At 43.7% G+C, this 26,417-nt stretch overlaps 1 protein-coding gene across 1 annotated transcript in view; it reads left to right on the top strand.

Annotated features, from left to right (window-relative positions):
* Nucleotides 1–24,856, top strand: part of xkr7 (XK, Kell blood group complex subunit-related family, member 7) — a 123,921-nt gene extending 99,065 nt beyond the window's left edge. Inside the window, exons 2-4 of the mRNA XM_041799941.1 lie at nucleotides 10,688–10,887; nucleotides 21,927–22,146; nucleotides 22,546–24,856. Of these exons, the coding sequence (XP_041655875.1) occupies nucleotides 10,688–10,887; nucleotides 21,927–22,146; nucleotides 22,546–23,353 (1,228 nt within the window). The 3' untranslated portion in view covers nucleotides 23,354–24,856. The remainder of the gene's footprint in view (nucleotides 1–10,687; nucleotides 10,888–21,926; nucleotides 22,147–22,545) is intronic.
* Nucleotides 24,857–26,417: the final 1,561 nt, after the last annotated feature.

Below are 26,417 nucleotides of genomic sequence, written 5' to 3'. Positions count from 1 at the left end.
GGTTGGTTGGTTGTTTGGTTGGTTGGTTAGTTGGTGGGTTGTTTGGTTGGTTGGTTGGTTGGTTGGTTAGTTGGTGGGTTGTTTGGTTGGTTGGTTGGTTGGTTGGTTGTTTGTTTGGTTGGTTGGTTGGTTGGTTGGTTGTTTGGTTGGTTGTTTGGTTGGTTGGTTGGTTGGTTGTTTGTTTGGTTGTTTGGTTGGTTGGTTGGTTGGTTGTTTGGTTGTTTGTTTGGTTGGTTGTTTGGTTGGTTGGTTGGTTGGTTGGACGGTCTGTTGTTAGGCCTGTCAGTAGCCGTGTACTTGACAACGACAGGCTTATGAATACAGTAAAGTTCTAAAAAATCTCGGGGTCTGCTGTAGCAGACTTCCATCTGACTTAGCATGTTTCCTTCTGTAGCTCCTGTTTTATGTGTTTTAGCTCAGATTGTCTGGTACTTCAGCACAGATTTTTGGTTCCACAGTTGGGTTTTGGGGTCAGTTCAGCCCAGTGTTTGTTCTTCATGTCTCTCAGAGTTCCAGCGTCTCTGAATATTGTGGCCATCAGATTGTAAATCCACAGGCATTAATCTGCAGCTCTATCAGCCTCCACTGTTTTGGGAATACTCTATCTTTTGGATCCTGGCTGCAGCTGCTGGCTCTTATTCAGACACAGAAGGGTTTGTGAGTCCAGTTCTGATGTTTGGAGATAATGTCAGGCTCTAAATCAGAGTGAAAGTCAAGGTCAGTCAAGTTTTCTACATGGAGGTGGGCACAAACATGTTTATCCATGACAAAAAGAGCTCTGGTCCAAACCAGGAGAAACAGCCATCAGTATTTCTGTTACAGTGCTCCTAAAAGACCCGCACTTGAAGATATAGGTGACTGGATTAGAATTAGAGAGCAAAGGTCGAAGGTCATAACAGCAGACAGTATTTTCCTGGTGGAAGCCCATAACCACTAGACAGTAGTTTGGTAGTTTCAGCCTTTACCTCTGTAGCCAGTCATGTGAATAGTCAGCCTGTGTTAATAAGGGCTCTGGTAGATCCTCCAGCTGCAGTAGCTGGTCATCAGAAAAGTTCATTTCCAGCCTGAGCTGCTCCAATGTGAACTTCTTATCACTGAAATGAAATGACACATTTCTGCCTCTGTCTCCGTTTGTGTTTCAGCTGCTGACCTGTAATATTCATTTAAAGGCTGAAATGAAATGTGTGTCACAGTTTAGATTCTCGGTTTCTCCTTGGGTTCAGTCTTGGCTCACCATCACACTTCTCCACACACACTCTCTAAAACACACACTCAGGCTCTTTTCATAAACGCTCAGGGTCTCTGCGGCCCGACTGTGGCCTTGAAGATAGCCGGGTTTTTGGCCAAGACGAGAGAAGGACCAGTGGGAGGAGAGAGGAAGACGGATAAAGAGGAGAGAATAAAGGAGGGGAGAAAAAAGGGGCAAGGGAGAGGAAGAGGAGGATTCATATAGATTTGATAGATTGGAGGCTGGAGGCAGAGAGAACGCCGCAGGGAAGAGCAGAATAAATTGGACAGAGGAAGAGAAGGAGAGAAAGACGATAGCAGCATGAAATTGGATTGAGAGCAAAATGAGAGATAACAAGCAAGAAAAGGAGGATGAAAAAGAAAGAGGAGAAGAGGAAGATGGAGATCAATTAGAAGAGGAAAAAGAAAGGTACTGGAGAACGCTGGCCACCATGGAGAGAACAGGAACAGATGAGCAGAGCTTTACTTTCACCTGATTACAGGAGGATAGCAAGGTGAAGAAATGTTAGCCTTCTGACGCTTTGGTGAGTCCTAGCTTAGCCGTAGCTTCATGCTAACCACAGGATGTTTACATGCTAACAATGCTAACAAAGGTCACATGTTTATCAGGGGTGTAACAGATCCAGAGGTCACGGTTTTGGGGTCCTGGTTCTGCACCGGTTCACTTCATCAGGAAAAAGGAACAAAAGCCTCAGATGTATGATTCTGGTTTTACCTCGTTGATCACGTTTCAGTTACAGTCTGGCAGTTTGTTTCATCTAGAACTATCTCTGATAAACATGACTAGAATGAGGGGGAATAGTGCAAAGTTAAAAGCAACAGAGAAATGAAAAGCAGAACATTTCCTGATTAAATTAAAATAAATACCAGATAAACTAGATTAAAAATGCAATTTCAGCAGAAATTGATAGATGCTGAGAGCTGAATTGTGGAAGAACTGCTGAAAATCGCCAAAAGCACAAAATAGCTGAAAAAAGCATAAAAAAAAGCATAAAAAAGCATAAAATGGCATGAAAGTAGCTGAAAATGGCAATGAATAGCTCAGAGGAGGATAAAACTGGCTGAAAGTAGTCTTTAAAAGCTGAAAATAGCCTATAAATACCTGAAAGTGGCTGAAAATGGCAATGAATAGCTCAGAAGGGGATAAACTGGCTGAAAGTAGTCTTAAAAAGCTGAAAATAGCCTATAAATACCTGAAAGTAGCCTTAAAATAGCTGAAAATAGCATAAAAATAGCATAAAAAAGCATAAAATGGCATGAAAGCAGCTGAAAATGGCAATGAATAGCTCAGAGGAGGATAAAACTGGCTGAAAGTAGTCTTAAAAAGCTGAAAATGGCCTATAAATAGCTGAAAATAGCATAACAATAGCTGATTTTGGCCTAAAAGTAGCTGAAAATTGCATTCAATGGCTGAAAAAGCATAGCTGAAAATAGCACGAAAATAGCCATATTTTAAAAATTATAAAAGTTAGAAATGAGAAAAGTCATAGCAGTTGAATGACGAATGTTACGACCTGGCTCAGGGAAGTAACAAAAGAGGGAGTCCACACGTAGTTTAAAGGAATAACAAAATTATGTTTATTTGTAACAAATGATCAAACTAATGAAATTACTAATGTGCTATGTAAATCTGAGTTATCAGTCATGTCTGGAATGTATGGATGAGTGAATGTGTTGTTGGATTGTGGTGAAAGGTGCATCAAACCGAACAAAGCAGGCCCAGCTGAGAGAGAGCGAGAGTCTCATACAGGCTGGCTTATCTGCCTGTCTGAAGGCTCTGCTCAGGTGAGCAGCAATCAGCTGACGACTCCTCACAGCCCCACCCTAAAGCCAACTCCAAACACCTGAAAGAGGGGAGACACCGCTGAGAGCAAGGCATGGAGGAAATCATGCAGGGTAGAAACTAAATGGGAGGGGTCGTCACACGAAGAAAATGAGTTTTTCTAAGTTTAAACGGTGTCAATACAACAAAGTATGAAGGAGGAGATAGCCCGGCGTGGAAGAAGGATAATAAACAAAATGGCCGACCTGAATATCAAGAGTGTGGATGCTCAACAGCCCCACTAAATACAATACGCATTTTAGAGCACTGTGTGTAATGTTAGTGTGGTTTCCTGTGTAAATCCTGATGTAATGGAGCCTGAGCAGAGCACTGATGATCACATGGAGTGGGTTTGATCAAAGGAATGCTAATATTAATGTTCTACTCAAACACCAGCTGATGGCACTCTGCCATTTTCCTGCAATTCAGCCACGAATTTTGAGTCTCATGACTCCCTCTGAAGTCGGCCGAATTTCAGTTGGATCAGGTGTTGTTCGTCGTGCTGTGTACAGGGGGGGTACAACGGCCGACCACGGCCCGACTACAACCTGACGACCTGCTCCCAACTGGTCGGGAGGATTTCTGGTATGTTTGATATTTTGGTCGGCCTCTAGACACTTCTCAGTGAGAGCAGAAACGCGAGCAGAATAAACAACTGTGGGGGATTGTTTTCCTTTGTAAACTATCAGACAACATCCAAAGTTACCATGACACACCTGGACTGGCTTTCTGATACACCCCCGCTATGATAGAGGAAATAAACAAGCAGGAAAGATTCTGACTTGAAGCTGACACGGATGGTGACGATGTTTGTGTGTGGGACAGAGAGAGAATATGAATGGAAACACCTCACCCTCAGCGTGTGAGACTTTTTAAAAAGGAAACTCCGCAGGTTTCTGTCACAGTCCGTCCTGACTTCACTCGCAGTGTGAGCACTCAGGTTGTGTACGACCATGTGAGCACACAACTTATGCACGATGGTGGTGCGTTGTAAGTGATTCAGTCTCAGTATGAGTTGACTGGGAGCCTCAGACTGATTTAACTCCTGGTCATGGCTGACTGATGCAGGGTGACAGCAGGGTTGTCTTTATTAACCCTGTGCTGTCGGTCTGCATGGAAACAGGTGTAAGTCCTCAGATAACTGTTTAATGGCTCAGCATCTCTGCACACTGGTTCTCTCACTGTGGTTCCAGAAACATTAAAACTGTGCTTTTTGACTTAGGCCGGCCACACACTAGATGATTTTTTTAAATCTGAAATGATTTAAAAACAGCGAGAGACCACAGACTTCAGGACAATGTCCAAAGATTTTTCATCTTTAATCCTCTGAACCACAAACTAGACGACTCAGCCAGACTGTCAGATCACTGGAGACCACACACCTGCCGACCTGCCTACGACCTTGCGTGATCACCTGACTTCAGAAAAAAAAACACGGATGTCTGTCCATACTGTCCTGCTGTCTCTCCACATCAGGCTGTCCTGGCATGTGTTACAGGTGCAGCAACAATCATAAAGCAAGGGAAAGACTCAGGATGAAATCCTGGCTGGAATTAAGTTAAAACTGTGTTTATGGTTGTGAGCAGTGAAAGGATGTATGATCTTGCTGTGACGCTACCCGGTCTGCTCGCTCTCATTGGTTGTCGTGGGTACTCCGTCAGCGGCACTACGACAGAGAATCGTAAACATCAAACATGTTTGATGTTTATGATTCGGGATTTTGGAGGCTACGATGCGATTTGGTGCAGTAAAACAATCGTGTTGACACCACACACCTGCAGACTACTCCGACAAACAGTGGTTTGTGATGAGGCTCCACTCAGTATACGCCCCCACGATTGTCGGGGGAGTCAAATCTTGCCCCAAATCGGGCTTAAAATCCTGTAGTGTGTGGCCAGCCTTACTGACAAAGTTTTAGTGTGTGCACTTGATTGTGGAGCTTTAATAAAGCATCACTGATTGGCTGCACAGACAGATATTCAAACATGTTTAGACTGGCGACTCCTACTGACAAAGACAGCAATAAAGCCGTGACCTCTATCCTGTTCTGTGTGATGTTGTTTAATCTGAGCGCAGAGAAGAGCTTTAAAGAGAGCTGACTCTGATCAGGAATCCTGGAGCTGATCTATCGTCTCATCTAAATACGTTTCCTTCTGTTTTCTGCTCTGTCACTTTAATGAGAAATTCATCCACAGACTGGCATAGCTGTGTTTGTGTAGTAAAAGAACAGTATAAATCCTCTCTTCCTCCCCATTCTTTAGTTCTATCATAATAAACGCTTTCTTTCCCTTACAAAAACTCATGTTCTGGAACCTGCAGCAATTTCTTTTTTTTTTTTTTTTTTTTTTTTTTTGTTCCCCTCAGGAAGCTTATTCACCACATCGACATCTTCAGTCAGCCTCATTTTTAGGCCTGAAAGTTCTGCATAATACTGCATATTTAGTTCATTCTGAAGTTCTTTTTTACTGAAATAATCAGGTCAATTAAAAGTCTTAGTGACACTTCTGAAAACCGCTCCATAACGTCTGCGCTGTCACGTGTTTGTTGTACTCCTCTTGTTTGTCCCGTAGATTATGGAAACGACGGTCCACCGTGGCTGCCAAACCAAGAACTCTGTCTCAGACTAACTTTAGATCAGGATCAGGACAGAGACAGGGAGCTAAGGAGGGTTCAAGGCTTTCTGGACAGAATACAGTATTCTAATCTCTGCTGAGGGAAGTTAGACTTTTTTTCCTCCAAATTTTAATTTTACTCCTCAAATAGCAGATAGAATGATGTGGAGCCAATGACCCACTGACCTCTGCATCTCTATGAGCTGATAATAAAGAGGGAAAAAAGCCTAAAAGGTCAAGTTGAAGGAAAAAGTGCAGATAAATGAGGATGTAGAGAATCAGAGACAAAAACAAAGACGGACAAACAGAACGCCTCAGAGAGAAAGGATGAACGGAGGAATGCCTGCAGTGCTTGGACAGCAAATAATCTGCAGAGCTACAGATTTCCAGGCTGCCTCGTTGGCCTTCCTGCCTGTCTGTCACCATGTGTGTGTGTGTGTGTGTGGGTGTGGGTGGGTGTGTGTGTGTGTTTGTTGAGAGAGAGAGAGAGAGAGAGAAAGTGTGCATGCGAGTCATGTGTTTAGGTGTGTGGGAATGTTGTTTGCAGAATTTCTGCCCCACATCCACACGTGCATCCTTGACACGGCCATATATGCTGACGTGTCTGTGCATGTGCATGCATGCATACACTCCTGGTTTATTTTTACCCCTCTATTTAAAATCTGCTTGGGGATGCAGAAGCTCAGGAAGTGAGTGTCGTCTCATTTTTCCTCCAGCGAGCGTTCGTTTCTCCTCCGCAACCCGTCCATCCTGCTGCTGCCGTACAGCTACTACTGTCTGCCATCCTCTTTTCCCATGATGCATCACTCCCCCCTCACATATACAGCCTACCATCACCACACTTCTTCACCATCTATCCAGAGTGACCTCTTGAATGAGGTAATGGCTCCTGTGCAGCCGCTGGTTAGATAGATAGAGGGTCATCAGGGTAACGACCACGATTCTGGCCCAGCTGGTTCACACTTAGAGGAAATCTGTCCTGCATTTAGGAGCAAAACCACGAAGAAGGAGAGATCATTCAAAAAAAAAATAAGGCCAAGGAAGAGCAGCTCTCTTCTGCAACAATTCACAACAACATTTCTGATTGGTTTAAAGGATTTCAAAGAACTAAAGATGTAAAAATATCCAGTATTCAACAAAAGTGTTTTATTGGTTTTAGAATTTTAGTGGTTTCAAATAGATAACCTGTGATAACGATGAAGTGGGAACTAAAGCAGCTATAATTCCCCTTCTTTAACAGGAAATCTCTCTGACCTGCCCCAGCAACGGTAAGCCCCATCTCAGTCCTTTAATTTCCAGAACCCACGCATATCAAACAAACGAATCAGTCAGAGCGTCCTTAAACGACCAGACTAAATAAAAAACAAAAAGTTTAGCAGTGATCTCCAGCAGCTCCATCAGTCTGTCTCTAGTCCTGTTTTTAGTCAGACTGATCCAGCTCCATCAGTCCGTCTCTAGTCCTGTTTTTAGTCAGACTGATCCAGCTCCATCAGTCCGTCTCTAGTCCTGTTTTTAGTCAGACTGATCCAGCTCCATCAGTCCGTCTCTAGTCCTGTTTTTAGTCAGACTGATCCAGCTCCATCAGTCCGTCTCTAGTCCTGTTTTTAGTCAGACTGATCCAGCTCCATCAGTCCGTCTCTAGTCCTGTTTTTAGTCAGACTGATCCAGCTCCATCAGTCCGTCTCTAGTCCTGTTTTTAGTCAGACTGATCCAGCTCCATCAGTCCGTCTCTAGTCCTGTTTTTAGCAGTGATCTGCTGTTTTTCTGACAGCACCATGTCTTTCATGCAGCAGCAGGTGAAAGAGCAGTCGTCCCCTTTTCCCCTCACATCAATATTTGTCTCCACATTTGAAAACAAGACTGCTCTCCTGCATGCACACGATGACCTCCTGCACCCCGGCGGCCAATCACAGCCCTGACCCCAACAACAACAACAAATCAGAGAGGAGCGGTGACAGGTGGGGGTGAAGATGTTCCTTTAGAAAGTCACAAACCCTCTCAGGTGTTTTTTCCTTTAATTCTCCTGAGAGAGGAGAACAGTAAGTGTTCCCATTTTCTCTGAAAGATGACTTTTATAAAGTTTGACGGCGCCGAAGCTGTTTGTGTTTACACAGCTGAGTTTGTCAAATAAAGACGTCTGCACCAAAATATCCAACCAAAACTGAGCACGGTATTTCAGTCACTAAACTAACATTTTCATCATCCTAATCCAGCTAAAATTAGACTCAGAGCTCCACTCTAGCACATTATTTGTTGTAGTGAGAAAATCAGAGTATATTTTTGTATTCCACCTCTGTTGAAGGTTTATTTTAGCGTTTTAGTGTTTACCAGAGCACGTCTGTTCATTCTCCTGACATCTGATCCCCTCTCTAACGTTTTTAACTCTAATATTTCACTCAAGTACGTTACTAAAGGATCTTTGTGTTTCAGAGAGACTGTGGGACGCTGTGCTAACAGGCTATCTACTTTACAGCTGATCACCGTGTCAGTTTGAATATCTAAAATGAAATCACTGGTTCAGTTTAGCCTTTATGAATCTGCATCACGCTGCTTATTGTGTGTCTGATCAGTTTCCCACATTGTCAGAAGACGTTCCACACCACACACAGGAACGTTCTGACCTTAGCTGAAATAATGATTTGGGGGCTTCAGGTCTAGGGCTGGGTATTTCTCACAGCCTCACATTATGATGCTTGATGTGATTCACACTGATGATAATAAACCTGTCGTAATAAAAAATATCCTACAGTGAATTCACCTCAGCTCCTGCTCTTTCTAGTAGAGGATAACAGAAAAGGTTTTACACAGTAAAACACAGAGTAAATTAAAATTTTCTATTTATAATCACTTTTTAAGAAATGCAAATACTGTAATATTTATTTTTAGAGACTTGAAATGCCTCCCTCTGTCTCTGACTCACTTTACTATGAGCCTATTTGCATTGATAGTGACTTTTTGTGATACTTGCACTCAAACGGCACCACTGATGAACCGACAAGTGAGAAGTGGCTTGTGCCAGCATTTTTGGCCATTTTGAATCATCTTTCAGGGCCCACAGAATATTTCTTACTATGATTCTGAAAACACAGCGTAGCTCAAATGAAAGAAGAAACTCTCTATTTCATCATGAAAAAACGTTTGTTTGCATCTTGTTCAGTTCTCGATTTATTTGAAGTTGAATAGAGGCTAGTTTCACCACAAAGACCACGTTTTTCTAGAAAGCTGAGAAAAATGCATTTTTGTGAAAGAGAGTCTGTCAAGCAGAACAGTGATTTGAATGTTATAATTTTGCCTTCAATGACATAAAAGACATCTGAAAATTGTATTACAAATGTGATTTTATTGTAAAATAAATAACAATGCTTCCAGTCACTGTCATTCACACTCTGGAACTGGACGGCCTCCACGGGACCCCCCATACGCCCACGTCCTCTCCTGCTTGTGTGCCCCCTGGCACTGCCTGTAAATCATAGAAGTATAATAGCTATATAATATGTTATATATATAATATATAATCTATAATATAGAATTTTTTTGTTCTTACCTCTTTTTCTGCCAACAGACGGTGTTGTAGAACTGCATGGGGCTTGCTCTTCTGAAATCACAGGAGCATGAGTGATGTTTCATTGATAAATCTGGCTGAATAATCAGTGGGTTCCTAACGTTAACTTACCTCCATCGCTCTGGGACGGAGAACAAGATCCGCTCCGCTCACTCTGCAGCCGTTCCTCAGAGTCTGGGTCGGAAAAGTCCGTCTCTGAAGTGTCATCGCCGTATCCATCCAGCTGAAGAGAGGCTGCCTCTTTCCTCCGATGTACGGGGGAGACCTCGAGGCGTTCTTTGGCCTCTTGGCCGGCCGAGGCAGATGAATGAACGCGCTGATGTCTGAATTCACTGTCATTAAGTTCAGTGGCGGTTTCAGTGAGTCAGCGATTTCTCAGGCAAAAGTTTAAAGTTTCTTCCAGCGTCTATTTTAGAACTTTTAGCTTAGATTACCTCTGTAATGATCGCTCTGCTCTTTGACCCCAGGGTCTCCACCTCTGATCTCTGTGGCTTTGATCTACCGCCTCTACCGTGTTCCGACTACGTATCCCAGAAGCCCTAGAATTACTCACAGGGAGCGTGAGAGCGCCCCCAGGCAGGAAAAAAGTGGTGGAAATGTCAAAGAAATGATAAAATTGGTGGGGAAAATGATGACAAGGGGTTAAAATTTGGCAGCACTGGTGAAAAGTGGCAACACTAAAAAATATTCTTAGTTTTTTTAGGGAATCTGGAGACCCCCTTTCAATGTTTCGCGACCCCCAAGGGGGTCCTGACCCCAAGGTTGAGAACCACTGCAGTAGGGAGCAGTATGCATGGACTTGACTGTAATCCCGCCATGAAGAATAAAGTAGAGAGTCTTGGTGTTGATGTCTGTGTCTGTCCCGGTCAGTCAGTGGAGTCATCCTGCTACTATAGATGTTAATAACAACGATCCTCTCCCTGCCTCCACATCCACGGTGCAGCTCAGAGCCTGGAACAGGCCTGGGATGTTCAGATAGAATGGTTGAGAAGAGACGGGAGACTTTTAGAGTCGCCTTCTCAGCTCTACTCCCTGAGGAGTACCGAGAGCTTGGGCCCACTGGCTTCTCCAGGATGGAGCCTGAGTTTGGTACAGTTGCATTCACTGTGACCAAATAAACCAGACTTTTCCCAGGTGTACTCAGATCTGGACCTTAAAGTGGAAGTGAGCTTACCTCCACCTGTGATGGAGAATCACATTCTATGTGGTTATTTTAGTCACCTGATGAAGAATGCCATCATCCTCAGCTCTGTCTCAGTAGAGTGATGCATGTTCGTAGATCTGTCGTCTGTTTTGTCGTGGATGTGTGGCCGAGTGTAAAGATCTGGATCCAAACAATGCCGATCAAGTCTCAGTTTGGAGACCTGACGTCTGCACATCACCCGCTTTAACTCTGAAAATCTCCTTCAGACAGAAAAATGACCCTTTCTCTCTTCCTCGCAGGTACATCCACGCCCTCTACCTGGGCGCCCAGAGCCGCTGGCACAGCAACGGGCCCCGCCGCCACTTCCACTGGCGGCTGATGTTTGAGAGCGCCGACATCACCATGCTCCGCCTCCTGGAAGCTTTCCTGAAGTCGGCTCCACAGCTCGTCCTCCAGCTGAGCATCATGATCCATGGAAACAACGTTCTCCCTCTGCAGGGTGAGTGTTCATTCCCGGGGTTCGAACTCTGGAACGTTCTCTAGGACTCAGGCTTGACTGTAGAGGACAGAATGGCAGCTGGAGTTGGACACAGGAAGTGGCTGAATGTTGAGGATTTCATCTTCAACACTGGGAAGCAGCCAGGACTTTATCAGTGAGGCCGACTGCAGAGAGGGAGCTCTGATGGTGTCAGGTTTTGGTCCTGGTCCACTACTGCCTCTCTGCAGAGGGACCAGTCTCAGAGACTTCTGACATCTATCCATCTATTTTTACCTTTGAGATTTATAATTTTACATCTTAAACCCTGTTTTGACCTTTTAAAGTCATTATTTTGACTTTTTTTTTCATGTTTTTGACCTTTTTCAACTCCTAATTTTGACTTTTGTCTCAGTTTTTTTACTTTAAAACTCATGATTTTTAGTTATTTCATATTTTGACTTTTAAAACTCATTAATTTTAAATCTAATCTCATATTTTAACTTTTTAAACTCACGATATTGATGTTTTTCTCACATTTTGATTGTTAAATATCCCGATTTAGATTTTTTTTCTTAGTTTTGCTAACATTTCAACCCCTGACTTTGGTTTTATCTCATATTCTTACCCTTAAAACTTATGATTTTGAATTTAATTTCAGATTTTGACATTTTAAACTTATGAATTTGAAATTTTATCTCATATTTTGACCTTTAAAACTCGTGATTTTGACTTTTATCTCATTTTCTGACTGTTAAAAATCATGATTTCAGTATTCTGTCTCATATTTTGCCCTTTAAAAACATTATTTTGACTTTAAATGTCATGTTTTTAACCTTTAAAACTTATAAGTTTGGCTTTTAATCTCAGATTATGTGTTTTAACTTATCAAATTGACCTTTTAATCCCAAAATCATTTAGGTTGACACTCAATGGTTAAATCTTGACCCTGTTAGGCCCTCAGGTTAGACCCAAATCCAGAATCCGGCCCCTGCTGTGATTGAGTTTGACCCCCTAAACATGTGACAGAAATGACCAATAGCAGTCCGCTCTGATATCTGAGTTGAGTCAGAGCTGCTTTCTGTCTGGCTTCATGCTCGCTCTCTCTCTTTAGCTCCATCATCACTGTCCTCTAGCATCTTTGACTCTCTGAGTCAAGCTAACTGGCTCCTTTTTAGCTGATGCTGGTGTGTGAACTACCGTGTAGCTGTGCATGCTACTAGTGAGAGAACGGCTGCCAAAGCAGACAAGCTAGGCTCTCTGTGGAAAAGGAAAGATAAAGACAGTCGACTTTCTGTGGTCTGATATCACAGTTTATAAAAAACACTGAAATCCCCTCTGTCGGACGTCAGAACCATCCAGGAAGCAGATGATGATCTCCTTTGTCGGGCTTCATCAGCTGTTAATTCTTGGTTTTGTTGAAGCTTAAGGAGAGAGAGAGAGATCCAGTGGAGGTGTGTGGTGTTTGTGTACTTAGCACAGATTCCAACAGGAGAGGCCATGCTTTATTCATGACATCCTCACAAGATCGGCCTTTGATGAATTAAACAAAACCCTCTCTCTCGCTCTCTCAGAAATCAAGTGTCAGGCCGGTGTTTGAACACACATTTTTGAGGACAGACATGGCACCAGCTAAAATCTGCCCTGAAATCGTCTCAGGGACGCCGGGGTTACTGAGCGGTTCTTAAAGCTCAGTGCAGCGTGGACGGTGACGAGCCACATCGCAGCGGCGGTCAACGGAGCGAGCCGGCGATTGTCAGGCTTTTTGTTTGTCTGCTGCAGAGAGAGGACGATCACTGGAGCTTTGACAGCCACCAGAGGATTATTGAAACCCTCAGAGAGTCGGTCTGATACCTGCGATGTAGCTCGGCTAACAGCTGTTTGTGTAGAAGGATGGAAGAGAATGTGGACTCCCTGGAGGGTCTGGGTTTCTGCTCTGTGATAGTGCAGTGGATCTAATCAGTTCTTATTCAGAAAAAGACACATGCAAAGACTTTTCTCATCTTCATACATTTAGAATAAATGATGCACATGCTGCAGAAACGCTGTTAATATTCCTAATGAGGACTGTGAGGAATGAAGACCAAACTAATGGGGCCTTACTTTGGCGGGATAACGCTCGCTGTCTGAAGAGAGAGGCACAGAGAGATGAAGGAAGGTTCCCTCTACAGTGAGCTGTCCTGAAGTCAGTCAGGGTTCCTACAGCCTTTAAAAAAAGATCAAATTTAAGACTTTACAGACCTGAGAAAGGAGAATGAATGACACTTTATACAGGCATAAAATAGATAAAGGCCTGTGGGATTTATACCAGACAAGGGTTGAATTTTGGGATTTAATGAACCGTTTATGAAAGATAAACTTAATGAATAAGACAGACACTTTTTTATATTATATGAGTGACACATGTCAGCACCATGGACAGCGCCATGTTATGTGAGTGACACATGTCAGCACCGTGGACAGCGCCATGTTATGTGAGTGACACATGTCAGCACCATGGACAGCTCCATGTTATGTGAGTGACACATGTCAGCACCATGGACAGCTCCATGTTATGTGAGTGACACATGTCAGCATCGTGGACAGCGCCATGTTGTGTGAGTGACACATGTCAGCACCATGGACAGCTCCATGTTATATGAGCGCCACATGTCAGCACCGTGGACAGCTCCACATTATATGAGTGACACATGTTAGCACCATGGACAGCTCCACATTATATGAGTGACACATGTTAGCACCATGGACAGCTCCACATTATATGAGTGACACATATCAGCACCAAGGACAGCCCCACATTATTTGAGTGACACATATCAGCACCAAGGACAGCTCCACATTATATGAGTGACACATGTTAGTACCAAGGACAGCTCCACATTATATGAGTGACATATGTTAGTTCCATGGACAGCTCCACTTTAACGCACGTGACATTTTCAGCTCAAACATCAACAATCTGATCTTTAACAGCACAAATGCACACTTGTACACATTCATTACACACCAAAAATATTTATATTATCGTCAAATGTATCAATCTTCTGAATGATAATATTGACGTCACAGCAGAGTAGAGAATGACAATAAAAAGGGAGCTTACCTGTTTATTTTGCTCATACAGCCCTCTATTGATCCCTTGGCCTCCTTTCTCTCTTTCTTCACCTGACTGATGCTGTTAGTGTGAACTTGTCTTAGTTTTTCACGCTGTTATTAACATTATCACCATTCACATTCTACTACTACACTACTTTAGTCCTCTTAGGGTCCGTCGGACGCACCGGCTTTGTATGAAACATATCAAGGTTGTTCTTCATTTTCACATCCTGACCTTCCTTCTTGCTGTTAAACAAGATTTCAGAAATTCAAAACTTAACTCGTGTGAAGAAGTGCACAAAACCACATGCGGCTCCGGAGCCATGTGTTCCCGACCCTCGGTCTAGCGGGTGAGCATATAGGGTGGAGCTCCCTCATCTGGCTATCCTGTGTGCTTCATAGATATCCAATCAAATACTTTTGTAAATAAATTCTGAAAACTCATTTCATGACCCTTAAAACCTTCCACAACCCACCTGTGGATCCTGACCCAGATCTTGTGTATGAGAGGTCTAGAGCAGTGGTTGCCAAAGTGGGGGGCAGAACCCCTGGTGGGGGTCACGAGATGCTAATGAAGGGTCGCAAAGTGCTCGCCAAAAAAAACAAAGAGAAATTTAAAATGATTTAAAGTTGTGTGATTCATCTATTATAGTAAAAATGTCCCTAAAATGGGATCAATTTAAAATAAACCAGTAGCTTTTATTTGTGCTCAATGTTAACAAAAACTCCTAAAAATGTAAATTTGTGCAACATCCAGTTTTTTAACCACCTCCAGAGAGGGTGGGGGTCCCCGGTCTCTAGGGGTACCTGGTCTGTAGTGCTGTTATTCTGGAGGTCAGGGGCTGAAAAGTTTGGGAACAATTGTTCAGCTTAACTAGAGTTTCACAGCAGTCCAGGGTTTATTTAATCACAGTGAGTGATACAGGGGGTCTAGGGGTTCTTCAGCAGGAAGTTTGGAGTGGTGTGATACCCCATTAGTCAGAGCACACCCTTCAGTCGCCCTTTTTAAAAAGGAGAACCACCACAGATACTGTCGCAGACCTCCAGGTGACACTGAAAGGTGTACCAGCCACAACAGCCCAGAAACCTCCAGAGCCTTCAGCATCTCAGGGTGAATCCCATCTCCACCACAGAGCTTTTAAACCTCAGAGACCTCTGCAAACACAGATTTAAACACAGAGAGTGGAATTTCTTTAATCCCATACCAAGTTCTAGACACATGGGTTCTTCTTCTGTTCCTCTGAGGGCTGTTAGCGACACGGTGCATCACTTTTATTTCCTTTTCACCCAAAATGTACACTGAACCCTCACTTTAACTTCACCCAAGCTTAGAATTACAGATGAGAGGGATAGAAAATAATATACTCTGATCTAACTGGACCTCTGACACAGACAGGTTTCCTCTCCTCATCACTCACACGCTCCATGCATTAACCCTCAGATCTTACTATCTATACCATTTTGAGGACATTCATCATTTTTATCATCATTATTTTGAGTTGATAGTCACATTTGTATAGATTGAGGCATCAAATTTGGCCAAAGTTATTATTTTTCTTCATATTAAAATAAGATTTAAAAAATGTGTTGCCCATAGAACTCTACTGACACCAAATAGCTTCATCCATCCGTGTTTGTCCAAAATCTGGACTACAGACTTCCATTAAAAACAGGTTTTTTTGACTGTGTGTCTATGGCACCAAAACAACACACAGCAACCTTTTCTATGCAGTCACTCGATCACCAGGGCTCTAAATCTTACCATTTCACAGTGATCCAGCAGATAGTGCCAGCGCACCATTTTAACCCCTTCAGCAACACACATGCAGGACTTCTTCCATGGACTCAGAGTGTTTGAAGTGCTATTTCACCCACTAAACATCATCAGAATTAATGAAACGATTGGTTCCACTAGATATGGATGTCTGAGAGTGGGCTACATGTGTGAGGAAAAGTTTGTGTGCTCTTACGTGTGTGCTCGGGTGAGACTCTGCGTCTATTTTTACAATCGGACATCCCGTAAGTGGAGTGTTTGCAGTCGGAAATGCTACTTCTGAGCTCTGCAGTCTGGGACTAACAAAGGGGGACATTTGGACAATTTCAACTTTGCCCTCACTTCATAGCAAGTGGATGGACATGCATGAGGATGCACGGGTCCTTTCCATCAATAGGAGAGAATATATCATATCTCAAATATGCAGTAAATTTATATATGCGCATAATGAGTGTAATCGCGGTCACGTTTTGGTTAGAGGTGGAAATGCGCGTGTTGGTGATTCATATCCTACATATTTCCTCTGACTTTTTATGCCTGTAAATAAAAAAAACCTAATGTGAACAAATGCATTCACTCACATATGATTTGGTAGAGGAGGAGGCTGGAGAAAAGGATGGTAAAAGTGGCGTGTTTTTGGCTCCGATAGACTCATCTGTTAAGCATGGACGCTATCTCACTGAATTTATTTTTAGTGGTCAGGGTTGAAGTTGTTGAAGAGATTTAAAGCAGTGAAAGTAAAAAACAAAATATTGAAAAATGATTATTTTATTAACACTTATCTGCATGTCCGATTTCTGGACATACAAGGAGCGAGGGTTAATCAATCAACCAATCACTTCCATTAATCAGCTATCAGTGCTGCCAATTAATCATTCAAGTCATCTGCTAAGAACAAATCCTAAACATTTGCTGGATCTGCTCCCTCCAAATGTAGGGATTTGCTGGGCTTTGCAAACATAACAAGCTGCATCTGTCTGTGTCTACCCATAATCCCCTTTGTTTTGGGTTTGTTTCTTTCATGGCTGCTTTCTTTCCTTAAGCTGCATTCCAGGAATCTTGTTTTGTTGTGTAGACTCAGGTGGGCTTTATGCTAGGAAACACTGTCTTTGGTATTTAAACATAAAAAAGTCCTAAAACTCTTCAGTAGCATCTTCTCTATGTGGTCGTCATGGTGAATTTAAAACTAAATAAACTGTCTGAGAAAAACTGAATGAACTATCAAAGTTCTCCTCCATCAGGTAAACTGAATAGTAGTGAGAGTTTACACCTGTTAGCTCTGACGTAGTCCATAGATCAACCGTATGTTTACAGGAGTGCAGATTAAAAGTTAACATAAATGGGATGTTTGATTGTGCATGACTCCGACATTTATTTATTCTGTCCAAAGCCAGCAGCCTTGTTGAAAGGTTACAGAGCTGACTGCCCTCTGTAGGATCTATATGCTCATTTCTAACAGCTCCATGCTCTGTATATTTTTCTTTATAAGCATGCCCGTTACCTGCAGCAGCTTTAAATCCAACCCTCTAATAGATGACCCACTGAACACACCCTAACCCCTAATTCTAACCCTAAACCAGGAGAGCCAGGTCTGCTGATGTCAGCAGAGAGCAAACAGGAGGGTTTAATTAGTATCAGTGATCGTGATACAGAAACTCTGCTTCAACAGCATCACTGTCAACATCCTCCAAGTTTCTCTGCTCTATTTTTGACTCACATGCTGTTTTCTAACAATCACAAGGCACCTTATTGATCATCTTCATACAGGGTGTGAACTCTGGCTCCTCTCTTCTGCCCATCATGTCACTGGGCACAGAGAGAGAGAGAGTGAGGGGTCTGCATGCATGCACAGGAGAAAGAGAGTGAGGGGTCTGCTTGCATGCACAGGAGAAAGAGAGTGAGGGGTCTGCTTGCATGCAGAGGAGAGAATGAGTGAGGGGTCTGCATGCATGCACAGGAGAGAGAGAGAGACTGAGGGGTCTGCATGCATGCAGAGGAGAGAGAGAGTGAGGGGTCTGCATGCATGCACAGGAGAGAGAGAGAGTGAGGGGTCTGCATGCATGCACAGGAGAGAGAGAGAGTGAGAGCGAGAGAGAGAGAGAAAGGTGCTGAGTAAAGCAGGAAGAGGGATGAGTGGTGGGGTTGTTGGTCCATTGGTTGTTTTACATTCAGATGTTGAGCTCTCACACCGGCGCCCCCTAGAGTGCATGTAGCCCCCAGCATTGCCTATAGAGCCTCAGCCTGGGGCGGACCCTGCAGTTGACCCTAAGAGCGAATCTGCTCTGAGATCACTGAGTTCTGATGAACACTGCCCTACATTGGTTTAGAAGTGAAAGTGAGCGCTGACGTGCTGCTGTGAGGGCCAGAAACCAGCAGTGGCTCAGTGGTGTGCTATGATGAAAATTTTGAGGCCTTATTTTTGCCTCTTTGTTTGAACATAAAGTAAGTAAATGCGTGTTTGGTCAGTTATTTCTTTGTTGTAACGATGCTTCTTGTCCATAAATCCTACTGTAGGTGGCTTTCATACTAGAGGCTCAGCCCCAGATCTGAGTGCACTGAGTGATCCCAAAGTCTGGCTCGTTGGGGTCAATGCAAACAAACTGCACCTGGGCACTGGGTCCAGGTCCACCTGGGGAGGTGGTCTAGATGTGAATTTAACCACACCCAGATACAGGAGAGGGAGTCATATCAGCTTTATATCGTTATTGTAAAAACTAACCTCCTTTCCATGGTGCAGCAGTTTTTTCACTTTTTCTCTCAATAAAAGGTGGAAATCACCAGAATCAAGCCAAAAAGTCTGACTCATCTTGATGTGTAGATATGATGAGCGGTATCTTAAAAAGTGATTTTAAAAACTTCCATGGTGGCAGTATGGACTTTTTCTGCTTGGCAAAAAGTCTGCCTCAGCACAGAGCGATGCTGCTCGTGTGAAAGCAAGCTAGCAGGGTGAAGGGGAGGGTGGCTATGCAGCGCGGTTCAAAACTACTGGGCCTAGTGTGAAAGCACCCTATGCCCTTGTGAAGTCTGTCCATTTCCTTTTAAATGGAGCCATGTCTGTGAGGAACATGCATCTGTGGGATGAGCAGCAGAGCTGAGTTTGATTGTTGGTCCATGAGAAATGTTCCAAATCTTCTCTGCCAGTACCAAACAGCTGGTTTTACTGCTGAGTCTTGTTTTGAGCTTGTGGTCCCTCCAGGGCCTGACTGTCCGGGGCCTATTGCTCCAATCTTTTGCTTGAATTTGCTGAAAATACACAAGATGAGGAACTAAATAAAAATCACATCACAATCACAATACGGGGGAAAAAATTGCAATGAGATTATTTTTGCAAATCGTCCAGCCCTGGTGTGAGATTTATTGATACGAAGCGTTTTTACAACAGAGAAATAATCTACCAAACTCGTGTCCTGGCTTCCTGTGCTAGGCTTTTTTAATGTAACCTTTATTTAACCAGGTCAGTCCCACTGATCTCAGAGAAATCTTTCTAAAGGTGATAATAAAGATAGTAAATATTTCCCTCCAAAGGCCAAACTAAGACTAAATCTGAAGTTAGTGACAAATGTAAACTGCAAACTTCAGATTTACCGACTCTCATCAGAACTGCGGCTGTTTTTACCTGATGGTTGAAACCGTGAGTCTGAATTCTGCTTCAGTTCCTTCATTTCTATCTAAAATACAGTGTTCTGATAAATGTTCCTCATTTATCTAATATGAAGTAGAGCGTTCTCCGTGTGTCCTGGCAGGACGACTGTGGGATTCTGTCATAACTGACTCAATAACTTCATTGTTTAACCGTCCCTGCTGACTTATTCTAGCGGTCTTTAAAGAACCCTGTCTCATGAATAATTCTGTGATTTCTCCTGATGACCTGCAGTTAAACCACGTTAGGTTCTTTAAAGTGTGAGCAGCCCTTCCTCCTCTCTGTGATTCATGTTTAATTTGAGAGCAGCCTGCATGATTAACACACATGAATGTTTAATGTGTTAAACTGCAGGCAGGACTCCCTCTTACATGTGCTGTCTAATGAGCGTTTGACCTCAGGAAGGCCGGGATCAGGTCCGTCTGAATTAGTAAAACTACAGGATTCAGAGACTCAGCTGTAGTTAAAGGAGCTCCGTCCTACCAGAGGAACAGGGAGTTATCATGCTGGATCTTCAGACGGGACGAGGGCCGAGTCTCACAGATACAAACATGAAGAGCCAATCCTCAGTCTGGATCAGGTTTCTGGATGTTTCTCCACAGAGGAGATTCAGAGAAGGTCAACAGTCACTGCAGCCTCCACTGATGTGGGCTCTATGGAGGAGAGGAGAGATGGAGACTCTCCTCAGAGAGAAAAGACAGAAAGTCCACAGGAGAGCCAGGCTGGATTTAACTGCTTTAGCCGACCAGGTCTCCCTCCAGAAACAGATCTTAATCACAGGGGACTTCCTGGTTCACTAACTCAGGGGTTCTCAACCTTTTCAGCCTGTGACCACAATACAATCTGACAAATGATAAAAATGACCTCAAGTGGATTATCAGTTACCAAAAACACCTAATGAATCAAATGAGATACTAAAAATACATTTGTTCAATTTTATGGATGTTTTTTTTTTTATTTCAGTAGAAAGTTAAATAAACATTTCAGTTCCAAAAATGTTGAATAATCTGGCTATTATTTGTGTTTCAGGCTTTAAGGGGTTAAGTGGTAAAAGGGATTCAAAAGTGGTTGAAATGGTGTCAGAGTGGCAAAAATAGGTGGAAATGGGATGAAAATTGATATAAACTGGCAAAAAAAAAGGTTAGCGGAGGCAGAAATAGTCAGAAACTGGCAAAATGGGCATATCAGATTGTGAAATGTGGCAAAAAAGGGGTCAAAGGGGTTAATAGTGGCAATAATGTGTCAACAGCTCCAACAATAGGCAGAGTGGAGAGATTTGGTTTAGAAGTGACAAAAACAGGCAGAAAAAAAGTGGTGGAAAGGGTTTAAAATGGACAAAATGGGTTTGAAGTTGCAAAACTGGGTTAAAGTTGTCAAAACTGGTGGGATAAAGTGATAAAAAGTGATGTTCTTAGTTTATTTAGGGCATCTGGAAACCCCCTCTCAGTGTCTCGTGACCCCCCATGGGGTCCTGACCCCAACGTTGAGAACCACTGCACTATAGGTTAAATCAGTGATTCCCAAACTGGGGTACTCGTACCCCCAGGGGTACGCAAAATGACGTAGGGGGTACACGAAAAATAAAAATAAAAATGCGATCTGAAAACAGTCTGATTACATTTTGAAACTGGCGTATAAATAGACAGAGGCCTGCAGAGGTGCCTGCTCACACTGCCAGATATTTGTAGTGACATATGTTCAGTCAGACACCCTTCTCCTTAAAGCTGTGGTGAGTTTGTACTTAACAGTTTCAACTTCATAACTGAAAATGTTCTAGAAATGTAAATTTCTTTTTTCAAAAGTGAACTGGTGCTGCTCACTGAAAACGCTGATAAATAAGTCTGTTCTGTGAGAAATACTTCACTTTAAGAGATTTTATTTGTATGTTATGCATGCTAAATGTGGGAGGTGGGGGTTTCTAGCTGCTATAAGTGTCTGTGAGCAGGGGGTACATGGCTGGAGGTCAAATGTCTGAAGGGGTACGGGCTGTGAAAAGTTTGGGAACCACTGGGTTAAATTAATAAAATTAACATTTGAAAGTAAAATTGTTTGACCGTTTCCTTGAAGCCAAGGGTAAATGTTGGTTTTGGCAGCTATTTTATATTAAATCTTATTCTTAGTCTTGGATTGAAATGCCTTTAGTTTGAGTCTAATTTTGGTCATTTTACTATAGATTTATTTCAATCTAGTTTTAGTCGCTGAAGCTCTTGTTTAGGTTTTTGTCAGTAAAAATCCCTTAGATTTTAATTTGTAAATTCAGTCAGTGTTTACTTCCTGTGGTCTCACAGATCTATGTTTAGCTTGTTTCATGGATTAAAGGTAGTCCATGAACATTTTAGTCAGAGTTTTACTAACTTAGCTGACACTGCCAAGAATCAACGTTGTCCCTAAAGTTGCTTCAGTGTTTCTGTTGTTGACATCAGTCCAGTCCAAACACAGAGCTGTCCTACAGTGGTTCTGTCTGTGTACATTTCCTCTGTAATCTCCACAGCCTTCTTCGAGTCTTCTCCTCGTATTTCTCTCTCACTGTCGTTCTCCCGTCTCTCCCTCCAGGCCTCTCGGCCTCGGCCTCCCTCGTGTCCCTGGCCTGGATGATCGCCTCGTACCAGAAGGTTCTGCGGGACTCCCGTGACGACAAGCTGCCCATGTCCTACAAGGCCGTGATCACCCAGATGCTGTGGCACTTCTTCACCATCGGGGCGAGGACGGTGGCCTTCGCCCTCTTCGCCTCCGTCTTCCAGCTCTACTTTGGGATTTTCATCGTCAGCCACTGGTGCGCCTGATTCAGAGAGCCTGGGTTCATAACGGCATTATACAGAAATATAAAAAACACCCCAGGTCCAAAAAAGTTGGGTCGCTGTGTAAAATATAAATAAGAACGGAAGTCAGTGATTGTCAGGTCTCATAAACTCATATCTGATTCTCAGTGAAACAGAAAAAACATACCAGAGGTTAAACTGAGATTTTTTATTTGATGGAATCAAACACTGAGCTAGAGATGTGGTAGATAGAAACATATCTGACTCCAGGTTTTTGACTTAACCTGACCCTCACTGGCATCCATAGGTAGAAATGAGGGATTCTGAACGATTTATTTCTTTTGATTATTATGATAATTTTTAAGTCCTCTGTTACGTACCGGTATTTTTAAAAGTATGGGGTTGTCTTTCAGGTGCGTCATGACCTTCTGGATCATCCAAGGTGAGACCGACTTCTGCATGTCCAAGTGGGAGGAGATCATCTACAACATGGTGGTCGGTATCATCTACATCTTCTGCTGGTTCAACGTCAAAGAGGGCCCCAGCCGCTTTCGTATGACCGTCTACTACTCCGTGACCCTGGCTGAAAACGTGGCTCTGACCGCCGCCTGGTACACGTACCGTGGACCGCACACCTCCGACTCCTACGCCCTGGTGGTGGTGTGCCTGGTGGCCTGCAGCTTTGCCCTGGGGACCTTCTTCATGTTGGTCTACTACTGCTGGCTGCACCCGGACGGGCCCGTTCTGGGCTCGCAGTGGGGAGGGTGTGTGGATGAGGGCATGGTGGGTGCAGGGGGGGTAGTGGGAGTGATTGATGCTTGCCTCACCCCTTCTCAAGGATCCCAAACAGACATGGTCATTACCAGCCCTCCAAGGACTCTCCCCAGGACTAAAGACACGGGGGAGCCTGTTCCAGGGGAGCGAGACAAAGACAGGGACAGGGACAGTTGCCTACCTGTCTTCCAGGTACGTCCCTCCCCTTCCTCCTCTCCTGCGCTCCTCCACAGGACCTCCTCGTCGTCCCGCTCGCAGGAGGGGCCGGTGATCCGGATAGACCTCCCTAGAAAGCGATACCCTGCCTGGGATGCGCACTTTATCGACCGACGCCTCCGCAAAACCATTCTGCTGCTCGAGACCACATCAACCGTCAGCCCCAGGATACAGTACCGGAGTAGCATGATGGGCAGCAAAGAGGTGTTAGAGTACGAGACCACGGTCTAAGCTAACAGACGCTCTGACACTGACTACGGTCTGAGACCAAGGCTCAGCCTCAGAGTCTTTCCCAGGACTCCCTATTCCAGGAGAAGCATGGAGAGGAGACCGAGTGTTGGTCGACTTCATCTGAAAGGAAGTTGACAAAACTTGATTGTAAAATGTAAAGCGCAATCCAGGACCAAGGCTCCCCCCTTAGGGTGCCGTCCAGGAGTACGTAGCATGAATGAGCCATGGGGAGTAAACGGAGTACCACTAACCGGGATCATCTTCATCTTTACAGAGGTTTGAGGGTGAGACATTTACTCTGTCATCATGGGACCAAGGAGTTCTAGGTTTAGTTTCACACCGGGCAGTCGGGAGGAAGAGTTCAAGGATTTAGGAGCAGTGAAGCGGTGGCGTTCAGGTCGGCTGCATGAACTTGAGCCATGGACCCGGGAGGCTCAGCAGAGACTGACCAGGGAAACACTAGGTTGCCAGAGTTTGCAGGGATGTGCAATCACATAGAAAAACCAGTCTGAGTGAGTTCTGAAGTCCAAAAGATGCTCTAAATGTTTAAATTTGGTTCAAAAGGATGTCTAGATATGACTTTAGTACCTCTTATATGTTGTGTCTGCAGTACAGGGGGTTATTTCAGTCAGGCTGGCTACACACTACACCAACCATCAACAGAACCCTAGACCTGACACCTGCTGTCTGTAGTGATGGTTTCACAGACATGAGATCTCACAGAAACTCATGGGATTAAACGAGACTCCAGAAGAAAGAAGCAAACAAACAAAAACAGGGAAAATACAGCAGCTAAGAGGAAAGTACTGGAATATCGTTTTTATGTTAGTGAGCCATAAAATTACCCAGCATCCTGTTGGTGATGCTACCCAGCCTGCTGGCTCTCATCATGGGTGATAGGAGCGATCCAGGACCCAACAATGATGGCCTTACCCCCCTTTTCTGGGTGAAAACAGTCCATCAAAATGAATGGGGGTAAATGGAAAAGACTCGGTCTTTCATCATTTAAAAGCTTAGAATACAAAACTAGAGTTTAAAGTTATAAAGAGCCTGAATCCAGGAAGCAGTGAGTGCAACATAAAAACGCTCACTTCTCCAAATCAGGACTGTCAAACATCATAAAACAAACAGTGAAAGGTGAGTGACTCCTCATCAAACTGGACAAACAGCCCCATGTTTTCACCACACATGTCATTAACTGACCTGGCATACTAAGGCTGGTATGCTGAGTAGAGTGTGGCTAAAGTTAGCAGCTAGCTCCACCAGGCTTCATTCCTCTTTGCGAATAATATCATTCTTACTGTGATTCCTCATCTCTTCCATTTAGTATTTATATTGAGTTTAACCCTCAACAGTCTACATACAACTTTATTCACATTATCTAGTTCTAAACACTGCCTTACGGTGCTGTTTCTATGACACGCTAAATGCTAGCTTCCCATGTTTACATCCAGAGAAGTTCTGGGGAAAGCTCAGGCAGGAAGACCTTTAACTGAAGCTACAGCAGCTACTAGTGGCGAGAAGTGTCATTACAGTTTTAAAAGAGCATTTGCCATAATCCCTATAGTCTTACTAATAGGTTCGTTACCTTTAGTTGCCGGTGCAAGCTATTTTTAGATCGGCGCTGCTGAGTTAGGAGCTGCTCAGCTAACACCATGGTGTCTTATGGTATTCCAGCTTTCCCTCATCAAACTCATCAAACACACAATCCAACAACTCCAAAACGCTCTTGTGGAACAGTTGTGACCTGCACATTCACCACGCTGAGAAATAATAACGTTTAATCATTAGGGCTGTCAAAACTGACACATCATGATTAATCCGATTAAAAATTTTAATGCAATTAACCCATCTACAGCACAGAATGACTCAAAATCCCTGAAACATCTCTGGCAACGCAATTCGGGCAGTTTGTCCAAGTAGGGTTACCATCGAGCACGCCACTGCGTATGCATAAATGGGCCATTGATCCGGTAGTGACCAACCAACTCGATATGGAAGATGCTAAACAGTACGTTGGCATTCTCGATGTGAAATTTGAGCACAAAAAAAGACAAGGCGGAACAGTCGACCGACATAAAGTATTATGCACATTCTGCAGGAAGGAGTTTTCTTTTCACCGACGCACTTCCAGCTTACAATACCACATTAACAGGAGGCATGCATTCATCGGAGATTGTGTCTGTTTGCTTGTGCAAAATGAAATGCATTTAATATAGATTAAAAATGAATATTTACGACGCATGAAGCAAATACTCTGAACTATTTCTTGAGTAAACCGCTGGGCGCAGTGACACAGTGCAGCAGCCATGTCTGGAGTGTTGTTCCAGCTTTGCATTTAGCTTTAAAACGTCTCCGTCTATGTTCTATGATTATTTCATAGCGTGGTGAATGTGCAGGTCAGAGCATTTTGGAGTTGTTGGATTGTGGATTTGATGAGTTTGATGAGGAAAAGCCGGGATACCATAAGAATCCGTTGCATTGGCAGAGCAGCTCCTAACTCAGCAGCACCAATCTAAAAATAGCTCACACCGACAACTAAAGGTAACAAACCTATTAGTAAGACTATAGGGATTATGGCAACGGGCAAATTTGCCAAAATGTTGAAGCATCCCTTTAAAGGTCACGGGGGGCTGGAGCCTTTCTCAGCTGTCATTGGGCGAGAGGCGGGGTACACCCTGGACTGGTCGCCAGTCAATCACAGGGCTGACATATGAAGACAGACAACCAGGCACAGTCACACTCACACCTATGGGCAATTTAGAGTCACCAATTAACCTAACAGGCATGTGGTTGGAGGAAGCCAGAGTACCCGGAGAGAACCCCCTCATGCACATGCAAACTCCACAAACCAGGGTCCTTGTTGCTGTGAGGCAGCAGCGCTAACCCCTGCTGTTCCAATGAGATGCTTTTTGTGCTATCAGTTCAGTGTTGTTTCCATCAGACTAGAGAAGACTGTAGCAGCATGGCAGTGGTTATTAAGAACAGCTACAGTAGCTACTAGTAGACTGCTGTGCTACAGTTTAGACGGAGTGTTTGACGAGGACCCTAACTGATAAAAAAA

The sequence above is a fragment of the Cheilinus undulatus genome, linkage group 11 (genome assembly GCF_018320785.1).
Source record: "Cheilinus undulatus linkage group 11, ASM1832078v1, whole genome shotgun sequence".
In the NCBI taxonomy this organism is placed as follows: Eukaryota; Metazoa; Chordata; class Actinopteri; order Labriformes; family Labridae; genus Cheilinus; species Cheilinus undulatus.
This window is presented reverse-complemented; position numbering and strand designations above follow the sequence as displayed.